The following is a 19,103-nucleotide window of genomic DNA, read 5'->3' as shown; positions in this document are numbered from 1 at the left end:
TGAGAAAGCCCTCATAGTTTTAAGAGAACAAACTGGAAACCAAAGAAAACTGTTTAAAATCTGCAGTGCCATCCATGTGCTTTTACACTTATCTATTGTGCGACACAGAAAAATTTTCTAAGATAGATACCAAAAATGATACGAATTACTAAGACATACTTGCCTCACTTCTCCAAATGTATACTTTATCATGCTAAAACAATTTATATCCTTCTTGGTCAAAAATAAATATCTTAGTAACTATACTTTTGAAACATTCATTTGATCTGACATCTAAATCATTACATTTATACTTTAAAGAATCATTTTGCATTTTTTAAAACTCATATTTGCAAGAAAGAAACCTAGACCTTTATAATCTATGAATTTAGAATTGTATAGTTGATACATTAATAGTAAAAGAATTCACAACATCAAAAACTATGAAAAATTAAACCACAAGACCTTTATACAACCACAACACTTGATTTTAACCTTGACAGTGTTGAAAATGTGTAGGGGCAAACACACACTCACTCCAACACACATAACACAAAAGTTAATAAAGAACATCACTAATTTAAAAGTAACCTAAATTAAACACTATCAGAAGAGTTCGGTTAAATGGTATTTTCTTGCCATGTAATTTTTTTAGATAAAATTTTTGATCCCCTTGAATTAGTCTATTTCACCATCTATGCCAAGAAAGGCTAAGTTCTAACATCTTTTATTGTGCCAGAATTGGCTTTACTCATCTTGCTTACATTTTTTGGAGGGAAAAAAAAAAAAAAACAGTCTCCGTGAGATATAAAGCTTCTCCCACTACTCACTTTTGATTTCTGTACGCTTGATATATCGTTGCCAGGCTCCCCGGGATGAGAGACATGAGGAGGAGGCACAGAATTGCTAGGGGTTTCCACTAAAAAGCCCAGCACCGTAGGCAGCACTAATCCTGCACCTGTGATGTGTTATTCAGCAGTTAAGAAATGCAGCCCAGACTGTGGTTGCCTAATACAGCTCAGCTGTTTTTCTCAGTACTCCCTTTGATTATAAGCTGGCAAGAGAGATTATTCTGGTCAAGCAATGAGCTATGTTCAGGACCCATGGCATATGACAGTGGAAAGGTAAAAAAGAAAAGAAACCCAGGAGTCAAAAACAAACAAACAAAAAAAAGTAGAAAGAAAGAAAAGAAAAAGGAAAAAGAATGAAAAAAATGTCACTGACCACAGTGTGTTATGTAACATTTCCAGATGGTTAAAAGCTACCTCTGAGTCTATGCAAGGCAGAAAAATATCCAGAATTCATCATTTAATATCTAGAAATCTATTTTTATAATATCTTTTGACAATCAGAACGTTATTTCAATATGCAATACCTTAAGTTTATCTTAAGAGAATCTCAATTACACAAACATTTAGAAATCTGTCATTAAAGAGATTTACCTTTACTAAATGTCAAATTCCTTTTAAAATTTGGAAAATTTCAAAACGTTTGGAAAACTGAAGACCAAATGAATGCCATTATTTCTATCTTTTTATTAAATCTACCATATCATTTGACTTGATTCATTAAAAATTTTGATATAAAATTTATAGTTGAGACACAGCTATCCTATTCATCATATATGGTTAAAACAGAATGAAATATTTATTAGAGCCAACTTAAAGCCACTAACAAGTTCAAATTGATTTAAGAAATATTTATCATATACAAATATTAAGGAATATTTACCATACACAAATATTTCAAAGTGCTGTAAGCACTTTGGGCTCAAAGAGTTGAAGAAGAAATGGCCACTATGTTCATGAACCTTAAAATCTATTTGGAGAGTGTGGCATAAAAGTTGTCAATTTTGTTGTTGTTCTTTTGTCATAAAAGGTCTGCTGATTGCTCACTCACACCAAAAGTTTCACTCTATTTCCTTTTATACTATAGATAAACATAAAATCACATGTCCTCCAAGCTAGTATCTGTGCCACTTTAAACAAATAACCTAAAATCTTATCCAAAAAACAGACACCCTTGCCTAACAGCAGATGGTCAAAAACAAACCAAAAAAGTTCCTTTACAAAAAGAGCTGAAATGAAGAAAATACATCAATTCAAAATGTAAATATAATTTTTACAAAATGTAACTATAATTTAAATATATATATTAAAGAACATGTTAAACATTTTAAGTTATTTTTGTTATTGCTGTTTATATGCTAATTCCCTACTAGCCAAAAAGTATATTAAAAATTTTGTTAGAAAAAAATATGCATAGGATATGTATTAAAATCAATAGGGTCAAAAAAAATTCCTGTGTACATAAGAACATTTCTCTCAATAGAATTTGACAAATCTTATAGTTTTCCCTTGTATTCAAACACTTGTGTTAGAATACTGCATTTCAATTTCCAAGTAATACCCTGAGGCTGACTGAAAGAAGAATGGTATTCAGGAAGTGTGCTGTAAGATGTTTTACTAGTATTCCCCTAACTCTTCCATTAGTCTATAACCAAAGTAAAATAAGACAGTTGAACTGCAACCTGGATATGTGTAAGACTAGAGTTCATAGTTTCGATAATTTATGATAAATCTTTTTTCTTGAAATTAATAGGCTGAAATACTGAACCACCATCTACTTTGCTTTGATTTGCAGGAATAAGACTGCCAAAGGACAATCTTGTTGAATTCTGGGCAGAAACACTGAGGAGAGATTTGAATTGAAACTATGTTATTATAATAATTGTGTTATCTTCAATCTGGGCATGGCACACACAGGAACATTCTGGCCTGATGCTGCTCAAGCTGTTCCTCTTTGGATAAACAAATGGCTTCAGTTTTCAAAACATTCTCCTAAAGCACTTTTATATTCTTATTTTTTAAATTGTATAACACCCAGTACACCTCAGAGGTCCCAGTCTTTAAAAGTCTTGTTAATTTTACCTTTAAATTTTCTTTCTTTATATTCCTTTATCGAATTCATATCTTCTCATTTATGCCAGTAATGTTCTCACCCATAAATTCTACTCTAAGGTCAAAATGTTTCCTTCCTCCTTTTTTAAATAACTGTCAATACGGGCTCTCACAATAAACAAATCACCACCAAATAAAGAACAACAAAAAGCCTGTATCTGGGATGCTACATGAGAAACAATTACCATTCACAAACCCTATCTTCAGATATTTCTGCATTTTAAGCCACACCAACATAAGGTGGATGTATTTGTATGTGTTATGTTTTTCCACCTTGAAATATTTTGAAGAAATTGGATATATTATCTTAAAATTCAGTATCAGAGAGAATTAAGAAATAAATACATTGTATTTAAATGACAAAAGTGACCCCAAACAATCATAATACTAATATGGGGGCAAAGGACCATGGCTATCTTAATGGCCACTTCAGTCAAAATTTTCCACATTCTAAAAGAACAAATGAGATCAAACAAAATATTTTACCAAAATGTATTCATTGGTACTTCAGTTATGAAAACTATTCCCTGTATTTACCTACGGAATCCTCTATCTTCTATGTAAAAACCCAGCAAATAATTAAAGGTTGGCAAAACTTGTCAGTTTTAACTCTCATGGTCAAGTCTGTCGATCTTCCCGAGGGGTCTCATAGTTGTTTTTTTTTTTTTTCTCTAAAGAAAAAGCATAATGACCTTTCAAAATGAATAGGACTGATTTATGATAAACAATTAGTTAACAATTGAAGTTTTTTAGTTTCTTTCTTTCTTGGGAAACAAACAATACTCACTTTTATTATTAAGCCCATAATAACTATTTGGTAGTAATACAAATACTTCCTAGTAGCTCCCATTCTCTAGCAGCTAGTCAAACAGCTTCAAGAGAAAAGTATTGAAATTGTGCTATTATGAAATAGCAGATAATCTGGAATAAAACAAATCCCTCTAGGATCATTACATCCCAGAAGTTCTTTGCCCCAGGCTTAGAACATGGTACTTTCGAGCATGCTAAAATCATGAAAATGACGTATTTCTCTTCTCATTTCACACCAATAAAGGAGGAAAAAAGCCTTGTCCAAAAGGCACCATCAAAACAATCTACCCACCCCCAACTATGCAAGGCTCCTGCCTCTGTGGAGTTCAGTGGCTCCTCACTAGCAGGAAAGTATAAGCAGAGAGACCATTAGTTATGACATGGAGACTCTAGCTGATAATGCTGACTCACTTCAGGAGCTATTACACTATAAACAGTGTGCTGAAAGCCATTTATCTGCATTTTAGGATAAACAGCAGAAAAGTCTCAATTAAACAGATTCCAAGAAATAAGCTGCTGATGTCAAACCATGTGAAGCTTATTTTTGAAAAGAGAAATCTGTGAATGCAATAAAAATCAATGTGGGACATCAGGGATGTTAAAACAGAAAATTCAACATTTTTATAATTGTAAACATAACATCTTTTATATCATTTTATAAGATCGGCTTGATTATCAAAGTTATTGCACACTGCTTTGAAGTTCAAAGTTTACTGAAACTTGACATTCTCTTAAGAAACAGCATTTATGGTACTACTGGCACTGAGCCAATGTATGCTATCAAGGAAAGCTTTATCTATCACTATGTAAAAGGTGAAGTTCAATTAGGTGAGTTTTATCACTTCTTTTCCTACACACAAACTATCAGGAGAGATCATTTCTTTTCATTCATTCATTCATTCATTCATTCATTTATTTACTTATTTATTTATTTATTAGAGACAGGGTTTCCCTAAGTAGCTGGGACTACAGGCATGCACTACCAAACCTGGCTAAGTTTTCTATTTTTTGTAGAGACAGTGTTTCGCCATGTTGCCCAGGCTGGTCTTGAAGTCCTGGACTCAAGCAATTCACCTGCCTTGGCCTCCCAAAGTTCAGGGATTACGGTTGTGAGCCACTGCACCCCCCGGCCGAGAGATAATTTCTAAATGACTCCCTTCAAGAAGAAAACACAAGTGCTATTCTACATCTAACTATAAACACATACACATGTACACACACACACACAATGTCTATCTCTAGCATGTTAAAATGCTTCAAGGAAAACACTATATAATTAAATATAATCTATCATGGAACCACAGAGGCTTTATTCCACAACTGATTAGAAGGACATGAGACAAAGTTCGGGACCAGCCTGGCCAACATGGCCAAACCCTGTCTCTACTAAAAATACAAAAATTAGCCAGGTGTGGTGGCACACATCTGTAATCCCAGCTACTAAAGAGGATGAGGCAGGAGAATCACTTGAGCCTGGAGGCGGAGGCTGCAGTGAGCCAAAATTGTGCCACTCCAGCCTGGGCGACAGAGTGAGATTCTGTTTCAAAAAAAAAAAAAAAAAAAGGATATGAGACACACCAAGGCCTTTACTGCAAGGACTATATATGGGTAAAACACAACATTTAGAATTTATTTTTCCTACTTGCCAGAAAACAAATCAAAATCTTCTCTCTTTCATGCTTCCAAATGTCAGAAGCTTTTCAAAACAATTTTGAAGTTAGCGAAGAGAACATACAGGTGTGTGTTATGTCAACTACTGAAAGCAAATAAAGGCCAGCCTGGAATCTGATCTCTCTAAGGACACATTCTTGTGGGAATTACAAATGCTCCCTGAAGGAATATTACACTAATGCTGACTAACTTTTTAAAACATCCCAAATCTCATTAGATCTATTCTTTAGCAGTACTGTTCAAAGGCATGACCTCTACTAACATCAAATTCATTGCCACTTCTTAGTAAAACTTTAATGTTTTCTCCAATAGCATCTTCTCTTCTCTATTTCACTGACAACAGGTTGAACAACAATAAAATATTCAATATCAACACATGTAAGTTTTTGTCATGTCATGAAAACTATGACAACCCACAAGCAATTAAATGTTAGGTTATCAGTAACAAATGCTTAAGAATACTGGTTCGCATTAATGGGTACTGGTCTTAAGAAAACCATTACATATTTTGACTGCTGTGTAGCAAGCCTGGCACAGAAAGATGGCAATAGTACTTTCATATCTGAAATTACCAGTGTTCAAGCTAAAAATTGTATTTGTCATTTAAAACCTCTATTAGACACAAACAGCAACAAACATGACATGTTCTTAATTTTTAAAAAACAGTGACAAGAAAGGATTCTTGCCATCAAATGACTCCAATCAAGATTAGAAAAATCTTTCCACCAGTAAAATGACCTAATAGTCATAGCTTTATGAATATGTTTATTAATGATTCAGAATAATCATATCAGTTTATACCTTTAAAATTCATTGTCAATCAAGTTCATATTCTTTCAAAAGATTTTGTATTTCTATAAACCCTCCTTTTTACACACACACAGGTACACACAAATACGTCCACAGTGAGGGTCAACAGGAAACAAATTATTCCCATAAAACCCATCTCTTCTTGCCAAATGTTCCTAATATTTTATAAATCTCACAAGTAACTTACTACTGGACAAACCTTCCAGCTAATGATCAAAAATGTAAAACTTCAAAACATTTTTCCCTTTTTCTAAGTTCTTCATAAAATGCCTGAATGCTCATGCCCCAGAAAAAGCTAATGCACAAAACAGGATATACCACTGCACTCTCAGCTTCCGCTGCAACATCAAGACTGGCTGATAACTTGCTTATATATTTTCTATTTACATATATCAAGTTTCCCAGCATTACTTTCCTCCTCACAAGCAGCAAACCCAGAGGCCTTCATTACTAACATTCCACAATGCATGGGGAAAACAAGTTGAGGGGCAGGGAATGGTGCAAGTGTCTCTCTACTTGAGTGCATGTGCAGAATGTCTTTTTTATCTGAGATTCTTTTCTGCCTCCTTCTTGATTTCTCAAAAACTTTGATATTCTTTGAGACCCAGATGTCTCCTTTCTTCCCTCCTGCATGCACTGAGAGGACAGGAAATAGCAGGTGTGAAATGTTCCTGTTTGCCTCTCTTGACTTCACAAGCAACTCCTGTTTGCAAACTGTCTTTCATCCTTGCTTGCTGTCTCAGGGGAGCGACCTGCCATTGGTCTGCTGGATCCCATTTCTTCTCACACACCCAGGTGTACAGCCATGGCCACAGTCCCTCTCACAGGGGATGGTTTGCTTTGATACATTCCTTCTTCGGTTATGATCAAAGAGTCGTTTTCCCAAACTAGACAAGCCTGGCTAAAGAAGGGTTTTACAACAAAGAGAAAATGAGTGTATGGGGAAGAAAGGGGATGAGAATTCTGAGAGGAAAACCTGAGATGCCTGTGCTTAGGCCTTCATGTCAAAATGTAAAAACTTACACACAAAACATGAAACCAGGCACCAGCTCTTTCAATAGGCCAACTCACACGTATAACAGGATAACTAGACTCCAAGCAGGTGTAGGAATCATGATTTCTAGCTCTAGCTATGCTACTGACTCAGAAATCTCCCCAATGTCTTGGTTAGAAAACCAGCACAGTGATGATTCACCAAGTAAGACTCAGGTAGTAAACACAGGTTCTTACGATACACTTGTTAAGGTAATACTGAGTGAATGAATTAGATTATGGAAAAGACTCAGACAAACATACCTGCCTAGATTAGGAATGTAAGGGAAGTGTCCCTGAGTCAACACTGTAATGTAGTAATGCTCCGCATAGGGATTGCTTTCCTCTAACCACTTCCAACGTTACCCTTACCTAAAACAAAATTTGGGAAAAGGACATCTAACCTCCCATTGCCTAAGATTACAGAGGGATAAAAATAAATCTGAACCTACCCTGACCACAAACATAGAAAATCATTTACATGGAAAAAATATGTATATATACACATATACACATATATACACACACACCGACACATATGTATATATGTATATAGACACACATATGTGTAAATACACATTTATAAAGATATGTATAGATCATGTACATAGAGTACTGAATTTATATAAAATATATAAATATTTTTATTATATATAAATCTATATATCTGTATATAAAGATATATATCTTATAAATTAGATATAAATATATGTATAAATGTCACTGATTTAATCTAATTTCAGGTAGATTTCACATATTTACATATCTAATTTTACATATTTAGGGAATATTACATACATATAAAATTATTTATGAGTTTATATTAGTGACTTTACTTAGGGATTTGAAAGGACTGAAACAAGACTTCAGTATATTAGAGAAAGGAGAAAATGTCAGGACATACAGCCAAAAGTGAATAGTTGTGAATTTCCAAAATTAAACTAATCACAGACTAATCTGCAAATAATCTGCATTTCCTTTGAGCTTATTAAATACAAAATATATTTAATTACATAAAAATATAGTTTAATACTGCACCATTATCTCAAGTGATTATGTTTTTAATTCTACTTAGTAATAGTAAAATGGGAAGAAATTCTGAAGAAACACATAAAAAAGAGATATGCCTTATGGAGTGGTTACACAGTGGTGAACCAAACCCTTAATTCCATCCTCCATAAGGTATCTTTGGGTTGAAGGTGAAGCATCTGCATGCATAGTATAATACCAAGAACCACCAAAAAATAGTGTGTTATCCTGAAATCTTATTAGGCTGCTCTGAGGGGATGAGTTATCTGACCCTGAATATCATGAGCACTTTCCTGTTCCAAATATTTCCAGTTCCTTTCACTTTTTTATTACAGTAGTCAGTCTCTCCCTTTCCCCTCTAACACACACACTCCCTTTTTTCATCACTTCAGTTAAACTTCTAACTCTTGAGCTTCTAAGGTTTGAAAAACATTGTAAATTTTTCTTTTCGCTTCTACAACAAAAATCAGCCTTGCCGGGCGCGGTGGCTCAAGCCTGTAATCCCAGCACTTTGGGAGGCCGAGACGGGCGGATCACGAGGTCAGGAGATCGAGACCATCCTGGCTAACACGGTGAAACCCCGTCTCTACTAAAAATACAAAAAACTAGCCGGGCGACGTGGCGGGCGCCTGTAGTCCCAGCTACTCCGGAGGCTGAGGCAGGAGAATGGCGTAAAACCTGGGAGGCGGAGCTTGCAGTGAGCTGAGATCCGGCCACTGCACTCCAGCCCGGGCGAAAGAGCAAGACTCCGTCTCGGAAAAAAAAAAAAAAAAAAAATCAGCCTGTAGCCGTAGAAGATTATAGTTATTTACCATGATTATATTCACCATAATCTTTCTGTTTCTTTATAATCTGTTTTTGTTATCATTGGCATCTTTGTGGAACAGATAAGGACAGTTCTTGCCAAAGAGGTTTGAATTCTTTTGGTGTGGTCAAGCAAAAAATAAAAAAGAAGAATGCTTAACAGAATGAGATGATAATGTTAAAAATACTGCCAGCTTCAAAGCAAGTTAGGGGTCACACTGTTGTACCTGCGTGCCCTGAGTTACCTTATCAACAAAATGAGGTTGTAGGAAGATAAATTCTCTAACCTCTCTTGTACTTCAAACATATTGTGATTCTATGTAATTTCTACTTTGCTTACATGTACTCTTTTTTCAAATCTATGGCATGAAAAAAGGGTACTGAATATTCCTTGAATAAAACAAGGATTCCAGATCTGACTGCCATTTACTGGTCTGTGACCTTAAGCAAGTTCTTAATTTCCTTTGGTCTCAAACACTTCACAGTAACAATACTTACACTTCACGGAGTTTGGGAGATTAAATGAGATGTAATCATTTATCTATCCCCTATTACAGGTTTATAAATCTTGTTTAATGTAGTCCTCAAAATACTCTGCCATGTAAGTGTTACTCCTCTCATTTTACAAATGATGAGGGGACTAGAGCTGGAAGAGGTTATTAGCCTGAGTACAAACTACTAAGCAGCAGACAAAGTAGAAGTAAAGCTCTGCACTTTGCGACTTTTAAAAGCAGTGATTCCTCTAGACAGCAGTTCTCAAATATTTTCTTCTTGGGACCCTTTTACATTGTTAAAAATGACTGAGGATACCAAATTTTCTATGTATCTGGATACAGTTTTCAGTATTTACTATGTTAAAAAAAAAACTGAACAGTTAAAAAAAGTGTAATTCATTTTAAAAATAATAAATTCATTATATTTAAACGTATTTTCAAGAAAACAGTGGCATTGCTCTACATTTTTGCAAATCTCTTTAATGTCTAATTTAATAGAAGAAACTGGATGTTTGCTTTTGCACTCAATCTGTTACAACATGTTGTTGTGATTCACATATTAAGAATAATTGGTCCCACACAGATACGCAGTTAGAAAGGAGGCTATTTTAATAGCCTTTTCATATGAGTGGTTATTCTTTAATATACACTAAAACTGAACAACAGAGTTTCTTAAAACTTACAATACAGGCTCTAAAACCCTATCAATGAAATTTTCATATTCTGATAAATTAAAACCTACTGTCCATCTTGTATTTTAAACTGATCTTTTACCTATGCATGAATAGGAAACAATAGGCACTGGCCATCTGGGAAAAAAATGTTTGATCCACTCAGTTATGCAGATCAGTTATGTGGATACAAGCATCACAAAATCCTAACTTTTGCTTGGAAGTTTGAGTTTTATCATTAGCAATAAATACTGTCAACTGTCTTCCTTGAACTGGCAGGCTCAGTTCATTCATTTTTGAGAATATGTCTGCAAATACCCAAGTCTGAATAACCATAGTTTTTCTGTCAGTCATTGTTTCTAGTAAAAATTTTGTTTCATGAAGTAAATCTCAAGACACCTGTAGTAGTCCGTTCTCACGCTGCTAATAAAGACATACCCGAGACTGGGTAATTTATAAAGGAAAGAGGTTTAACTGACTCACAGTTGAGCATAGCTGAGGAGGCCTCAGAAAACTTACAATCATGGTGGAAAGGGAAGCAAACACGTCCGTCTTCACATGGCAGCAGCAAGGAGAAGTGCCGAGCAAAAGACAGAAAAGCCCCTTATAAAATCATCAGATCTCATGAGAACTCACTATCACAAGAACAGCATGAACATCACTGCCCCTATTATTCAATTACCTCCTACTAGGTCCTTCTCATGATGTGGGGATTATGGGAAGTACATTTTGAGATGAGATTTGGGTGGGGACATAGTCAAACCATATCAACAACGATTGATTCTCAGTTGCTGAAAAATTACATATACTTTACATTTTGTCACACAGAATATTAAAAAGATCTTTACAGAGAGGTTGAGATTTAATAAAATTAATCATTTTATTGTTTCATTAAGTATATTCTGAAATGAAGCTTCCTTTTGTTTTTTTTTGGTTGGTTGGTTGTTTTCACTGTGAGCATATTGGAGTGAAGAATACAAGTATAGTTTGGTTCCTGCTTCGATTTGTGCTAAGGTTCTATCCATTATTACCTATTATCCGTGCAAATGTTAATAAAACACGTTAATATTACTATGTTGGCAAATCATACTTTGAAAACTGACACAACAGATGACCAATCACCAGTCATTAGCATTAGAGAGAAAATTTATAAGTATTTTAGGCCAGGTGTGGTGGCTCATGCCTGTAATCCCAGCACTTTAGGAGGCCAAGATTGGTGGATCACTTGACGTCAGGAGTTTGAGTCCAGCCTGGCCAACACGATGAAATCCCATCTCTTCTAAGAATACAAAAATTAGCCGGGTGTGGTTGTGGGCACCTGTAATCCCAGCTACTCAGGAGGCTGAGGGAGGTGAATCGCTTGAACCCAGGAAGTGGAGGTTGCAGTGAGCCGAGATCATACTACTGCACTCCATCCTGAGTGACAGAGCAAGACTTTATCATACACACATACATAAAATATTTTAAGATAAGCTAAGGCATTTTTACCGTGATGGAAAAGAACAGAGTGAGTATAAGAGATGATTTGTTTTAAAAATAAAAGAATTAAGAAAACATGTAATTTCTGAAACTCTTGAGATCTAAACAGAGCTTTTCATTTGTACTTTAAATGTTTTTATTTGTAAGTGCCACAATTAAGTTCCTGAGTCTTAATTTTTTAACCTAGCACCTCTTAGATTCAGCCAGTTATGAAGTATTGGGAAAAGAAGAAATGAATCATTAATATGGGAGTAAATAAGCATATACAGAAAGTTCACATTCTCAGAAAAGTAATTTAAAAAAGAAAAAGTTTCTCAAATGTGGAACAAATCAGTCTTCGTTGATTTTTGCTTTTTGTTTGCCTATTTGGGTTGCCTTGATTTGCCTATTTTTGCCTGTTTTGGGTTATAGGATATCACAGGCAGAATTTTGTTTCTTCTGCATTTTTTTTTTTCATTTCACACCTGAACACTGAAGAACTGATAATATATATAGAGAGACAAACTTTTCCCTAACTTTATGTTTGTTTATGTCTTGATTTGAACTTAGGTCTTGATTTCCAAACACAGTCAGTTTTTCTTACCTGCTGAAGAAAATTGTTAATTCTAAATTAGGAAAAATCATGTTATTACATATAAAGGTCTGAAAGATGAGATACACTAAGGAGACCTTCTTTTCCTACCTGAAATTATTACAGAAGTTCTCAAAGTATCTTTCTTATGTGCTATCTTAAATATGGTATTATTTCACATTCTACATGAAATATTTAGAATATCCAAATTAGAATATAAACAGCATGACAGCAAGAGTTATATCCCTTTGGCTAACTACTATGTCCTCAGCATCTAGAATCATGTCAGGCACCTGCCAGGCACATGATAAAGTTTTCTTGAGGTATGTAGAACAACTTCCCTATTGTGAAGGCCTCATGGATCATCTAATAAGACAAAAGGAACAAACACCATTACCTCTTATACATTTATGATTCTGTCCTATCTCAGTTGTGTGTATTTTCTATTGTGATTGTCATTTGGTAAAATTTCTGCTTTCTGAAATTGAAAATGAAAGGGGAAAATGCAGCTGGGTTTTTCTTACATTTCCCCTTCCTTCTGACATACAATTTTCAAACCCAAGAAATACAGTCTTTAAAAATATTTTATACTTAAAATTTAAATGTCTTCAAAAATTTGGTTGGGCACAGTGGCTCAGGCCTGTAATCCCAGCACTTTGGGAGGCCAAGGCAGATAGATTACTTGAGTTCAGGGGCTCTAGACTAGCCTGGGCAACATGGTGAATCCCTGTCTCTACAAAAAAGTACAAAAATTAGCCAGGTGTGGTGGTGTGCGCCTGTGGTCCCAGCTACCCTGGAGGCTAAAATGGGAAGATCGCTGGAGCCCAGGAGGTTGAGGCTGCAGTGAGCTGTGATTGCGCCACTGCACTCCAGCCTGGGTAACAGAGCAAGACTCTGTCTCAAAAATAGTAAGGAGGCCGGGCGCGGTGGCTCACGCCTGTAATCCCAGCACTTTGGGAGGCCGAGGCGGGCGGATCACAAGGTCAGGAGATCGAGACCACAGTGAAACCCCGTCTCTACTAAAAATACAAAAAATTAGCCGGGCGCGGTGGCGGGCGCCTATAGTCCCAGCTACTCAGGAGGCTGAGGCAGGAGAATGGCGTGAACCCAGGAGGCGGAGCTTGCAGTGAGCTGAGATCCGGCCACTGAACTCCAGCCTGGGCGGCAGAGCGAGACTCCGTCTCAAAAAAAAAAAAATAGTAAGGAAAAAAAGAAAGAAATACAGGTTTTGACAGAGCCATTTCATTTAAATTATGTTTTAGATAAATAAGGAGTGAAACAGGGGAACATGGGTATGAGAAGGTTCTGAACACAGTATCTAGTACCAATGTAACCTTGACACTACCTTACAGAAGAAAGTGCATGGGCTAGACTAATTCGCTGTATGGCTTTGAGCAAATTCATTAGTTTCCCTAGACTTCAACTTCTTCATCTTGTAAACAGGGGTAATAATGTTTACTTCTCACATGGCTGTTGTTGAAATTAAATGAAGTATGATATAAAGCACTTAGTACAGAGCCCAGTGCCTGAGATATAGTAAATGACCAATAAATGCTAGTTCTATTCATTTATCAGAAATCCATGACTTAAAACTGGTCAATAAAAAGAATGTAGGTTTCACTGCAACTGCATATAGATAAAGCCACCACCAGAATTTAGAACCAATTTAAAAATATATACCAGTTAAAAATATGCACACACAAGACTACTTCCTAGAGTGTGATAGATGACCTCCAAGTATTTATCACTGGTAATAATACCTACTGGTACTAATTCATATTTTAAAATTTTAGCTAATTGAAGTCACTTTCTACTTTGTTGCATCATTTCACTACGTAGAACACAATAATGTGGAAATTCCACAGTCATGGTTCCTGCTGATACTGATACGTATCTCTGTCACTGCATAAAGAACCAAACTGGAGAACAGTACGTACTACGTGAAGCATACCCATGTTACTGACTCATATTTACAGCTGCTTAGTGCATGATATCAGCCTGGTTTCCAAGCACTACATAGATGTATCTTAAAATGGTATGCTGTGTGTGCCATATTCAATTCACTTTATAAGCTATTCCCAAAGCTAGATGATATTAGCTATAATTTAAACACCATTTTATATTTGCATTACATCTTGTATTTTGCAAGATACTCACATGAATATATATGTGTATGTTAAACAGATTCAGACACACATACATTCTATAATGTTTTCACAGAGTGTTAACTAGGTTTTAAAACTGGCATACATTTAATCATTTACCTCAGCTCTTCCATAATAATCATGTAAAGCCAGTTACAAAACTTTACTAAATTCTAATTTACCATCTTTTAATAGGAAGATAATATATAGGAAACATCACATTCACTTTAAAATTTATGAATACAATCTAAAAATTCTATGTAGAAAGTGGCTTGTCAACAAACCATTAGCAAAGTGCTTGTGTGCTTTGTGCTTGGTATGCCTCAAGCAAGTAAATAACGATTCCTGAAATAATCCATCAATGAAAGAAGGAAAACTACTGAGCGCCTACATCAGGTGAAAACTGTTCTAACAGCTTTCATGTGTTTTCACATAACTCTTAACGGAGCCTGGCAAAATAGACACAAGTATTCCCATTTGTCTAAATGACTGAGGCCTGTATGGTCTTAAGGTGGAGCTAAGATGCTCACTACTCCACATTACTGCTTTACCAAATCACTCCATAATAGTAATAATACTACATCACCATCAGCAGGCGTATGTACATTTGATTTCTCTTTTTCCCAGTAGGAAGGATAGATTTTCCTATGTCTTCTGCGTTTCCTTACCACAAAACACAAGCTATTGGCTGGAGTCCTTCCTTTCTCCTGCTGTTATACCTGTCACTAACCAATGTTACTGTAATACTCTCATCTCCTTCCCAGTTCTTTCATCTAGTGTTTGCACTGCTGCCTTCTAAAGATAACAACACATGTGCATATGCTTGTAAAGCGAATAAAGTAAAGCAAATAAAAATCTCTAACAGTTCTAAGTTTCTTAGGAAGGCATTCAATGTTCTTCATGAACTGATTCAACCTTTCGTTCCAGTTTCATCTTCTACCATATTCTGCTCCCTATGCATACCTTATTCTAATTAGATGTACCATGGTTTTTGTATTCCCATGTTTTTGCTTATAATTCTGATTGTGTTTCTTTTTTGATGTTTCCACAGAACTTTACTGTGTTATATATTTTACTCTACCTTAGCTGCATACACATGTTGTGGCCTACCAACTATCTCCCTCTTATTGCAAGTAGCATAATTTATTTACATGAGTCACCTCACTGATTACTTGGATAATTAGCTGTGTGACCTCAGACAATTTACTTAACCTCCATGAACTTTCATTTCCTTATCTGTAAAATGAAGATGATAATAATACTTATATATGTAAAATGTTTTTAGTACCTAGAACAGTTTGCCTCATATAAGTGTGAGCAATTTGTATACTACTATTAGCTACAATCTTCAAAGAACTTCATTGTTTGATGCTAACTGGCTCACATATGCATCCAACTCTGATTTTTAGTCTTGCAAATTTTTGAAGACATTTAAATTTTTAAGTATAAAATATTTTAAAAGACTAGATTATAACTTTTCATAGTAGTTTTACATTAGCAAATATATACGTTATTATAATGAACTAAAAAAGACAAGCTAACTATAGCGTAAGACTAATCTCAAGTATACCACTAATAAAGTTGGAATGGATTTCTGCAGAGCACAAATTAAGCTCGTCCCTCCAATCAAAGCACCAGTTCATCCTAAAATTTTACTATATAAACAGTGAAATGAGGGTTGTAAGTCAAGCTAGGACTCTTGGGAAGAGATAAGCCTATTAACTGAACACTTCCATTTCTGCATACAATTTAGAAACTATTTTTGAAATGCCTTCTGTGCATTTTACTATTTACACAAAAAATATGCCTTGTTTTATAGTTACAGGATATTCATAGTTCAGTACCTGGGTCTTCTCTTCTTCCTCTCTTTGCACTAGACAAATTAACAAGTCTGATCCTTCAGTCCAACTAGAAAAAGAAAGAATGGACATCAGGCTTGTGAGAGTGGCTGGATGGAAGGCAAAGAAAGCTATGGAGCTACTGAGCTGAGAGACAGAAGCCTTACAGTAATATAAACCAAAAAGTAGGCCAAATAGTACCACTGTATCTGAGTGCCTACTTGGAAGTATGGAAATAATTGACTGTGTTCTATAAAGTCTTTCTACTCCAAACTGAGGACTATATGGGTAAGAATTATAAAGGCAAGTTAAACAACAATCAAAACTGGCTATAAACACTCAAGTACACAATGGCTATTAAACGACACAGGATTATATTCTTATCTTTCATTAGTATCATACTACTAATACTATTAATATATCATCTACATACAACATGTAAAAATAAAGTACTGCTATCATGCATCTAAAAAACAGACTAACGACAGATTCACTATTAAATGCCTAAAAATCTTAAGTAGAGCAATCACTTTCCAGTAGAAAATAATTATTAGAAGTGAATGTTTACTAAGTTACTGTGAAACAGATCCAATACCTTCTATACAGACTCTGAGAAGAACAGATGGTGAAAACAGTAAAACTTCCAGTGGAAACTATGCCTAATTATTATTAAATTTATGAGGCTTGTCTTAAAGATAAGGTTAGAGTTAAATAATAGCTATCAGCACTTTAGAAAGACACATTTAATCTTATGACCTACAGTGTGTAAAGTAGGATGGTAAATGACTTAAGAATAAGTGGGATGTTCTTTAGAGGAATACATTTACCAACAAGACTACAAATTTTTGGTTTCCAGGTCAGTGCCTACTTCTGCAAATGTTAAGCCTCATGAAAAAAGAAATATGCAGATGGATGCTTTACTTCTTTGCTCATCCCAAAACATACCTCTATTTCACATTTAAAATAATCATGCACAGGCGTGTAACTCTTCTACCTTTTCTATCTGATTTCAGGTCCAGGTATTTCTTAACTTCCATTACCAAACTCAGGTCCAGGATTTTTTAAATTTCCATTATTAAATAACAGTGATTTACCTAGAGTAGCAGCAAAAACAGCATAACTACTCTGGCTTCAAAGTACTTTGTTTACTTTAGTAATTTTTCATTCATAAAAGAAGGTGCTTTTGAAAGTGACTGAATATATACATTTAGGCATCCTTATATTATTTGCATAATACTAGAACCAGGAGAACAGCTGCAGTCCAAGGTAGCTGGAAGTGGTAGGATAGGGCCTTGGGGTCTTCAGAGAAAAGACAATGATAAAAAATGAAAATGAAGAAAACTACAATGCTACCCATCAAGAGTGAGGCTTCATTAACTATTCCTGTGCACCCCTCCACCCTGAGTAAGGAGAAAACAAAGGCCTTTCCAAGTGGCTCTAGCAGGGCCAAAGCGTGTGAACTGAAAGGAAAGATTTCTCAAGGCAGAGAAAACCAGCGTTCCAGGCACTATTCTAAGTATTTTTCAGTTGCTTGTTCCAATGAGCTTGTGGAATGTGTAGTATTATCTTTTCCATATTGCAATACAGAAACTGAGGTACTAAGAACTTGCTCAAAGTCGCAGAGCTAAGAAAGAGCTAAAATTGAGATTTAAATACAAAAAGTGACTCCAAAGCCTTATCTAAGCATTATGATATGCCATATGAAAACAGGATTTCCAAGTATCTTCAGAAAAAAAAAAAACACCAAGCCAAAAGTCAATACAAAATTAAAGTCATCATATAATAATAAAATATATCTATATTATTCAAACTTCTACCTAGAATCACTTTTAGGAGACACTTAATTCATTTGTAGAGTGTTTCTCTTGACAATTCACAACGAGGAAAGAAAGATGTGAGTTTCTGTGCTTTGGTCTTAAAAGTGTTTTTATCTTTCTTTTAAAGTGAATTTTAATGAGCCCTTAATTGTCAAAGGACTTCATAAATATTCATTAGACATTAAGAGAAGTCCTGTTTCCCATTCCTAAAAGCTGAGAGAGAAAACAGTAAGACTTCAAAGTGGAGAAGGCATGAAGAAAGACTAAGTGGAACTGTAAACGTCTGGTTTTGTATTAGACGTTTATTGAAAGGCTCAAATCATTAGAACACTTAAATTCTCAGTATGGAAATATTTTTTTTTCCTTAATAAGAAGTTATCCAGAGTATCATCTCTGTTGGTGATATTTTCTTCTTTTCAGTCCCTCATCTAATTCTGAAGGATCCAAAATAATTCACTAACTCTTTATAATGCCTTCTGCACCACTGAACAGTAAAATGGTTATGATGTTGGGAGGAAATGATTTTGATCTAAATCAACAAGACAAGCTCTGCTACTATGAAAGTGCCATAAACCTTTTTCATAAAAAAGGGTTTTCACACTGAATTTGTGTCTTCAAAGAAAATATTCACCAAAATGTTGCATTTTACATCAATCCTACATAGCAGTCAGGATAATATCACACAGATAAACTTCTCTTCATGAAGTCACAGCCTTGAATATTTCCTTGTTGCCAAAACCAGGGAGATGCCCAGAAGATATCACGGCAATTCTGTGTTCCCAAATGGCTTGGCAAGTCAAATATTAACTTACTAAGAACAAATCTCTCCGAAGCCCACCACTTCTAATTCACTGCTGAAAAAGAAATCTGTAAAAGAGGGAAAACTATGTTTGCTATTTGTAGCAATGATTTTCTCCCTTATCTCTTAGAACTTTTGTTTCCCTAGCCAAGAAACATAAACAAATAGGTTTTCAGAAAGATACCTTCATAAAAG

General features: G+C 35.1%; 1 protein-coding gene across 3 annotated transcripts in view; it reads right to left on the bottom strand.

Moving 5' to 3' along the window:
* The window catches only part of BMPR1B (bone morphogenetic protein receptor type 1B), a 292,740-nt gene that overhangs the window by 64,740 nt on the left and 208,897 nt on the right, over positions 1-19,103 (bottom strand). The window contains exon 4 of one of the 3 annotated variants that reach the window (XM_033214855.1): positions 16,299-16,362. The exons of 1 other annotated variant lie outside the window; for it this stretch is intronic. Coding sequence is in view for 1 of the 2 variants with exons in the window: in XM_033214853.1 (XP_033070744.1) it covers positions 810-865 (56 nt within the window). In the remaining variant the exon portion in view is untranslated. Of the gene's footprint in view, positions 1-809; positions 967-16,298; positions 16,363-19,103 lie in introns of those variants that run through there. One more of the 3 variants, XM_033214853.1, reaches the window with a different exon arrangement.

The sequence above is a fragment of the Trachypithecus francoisi genome, unplaced genomic scaffold (genome assembly GCF_009764315.1).
Source record: "Trachypithecus francoisi isolate TF-2019V2 unplaced genomic scaffold, Tfra_2.0 Lachesis_group1, whole genome shotgun sequence".
Classification (NCBI taxonomy): Eukaryota; Metazoa; Chordata; class Mammalia; order Primates; family Cercopithecidae; genus Trachypithecus; species Trachypithecus francoisi.
Note: the sequence above shows the minus strand (reverse complement) of the source record. Positions and strands in the feature narration are given on the sequence as shown.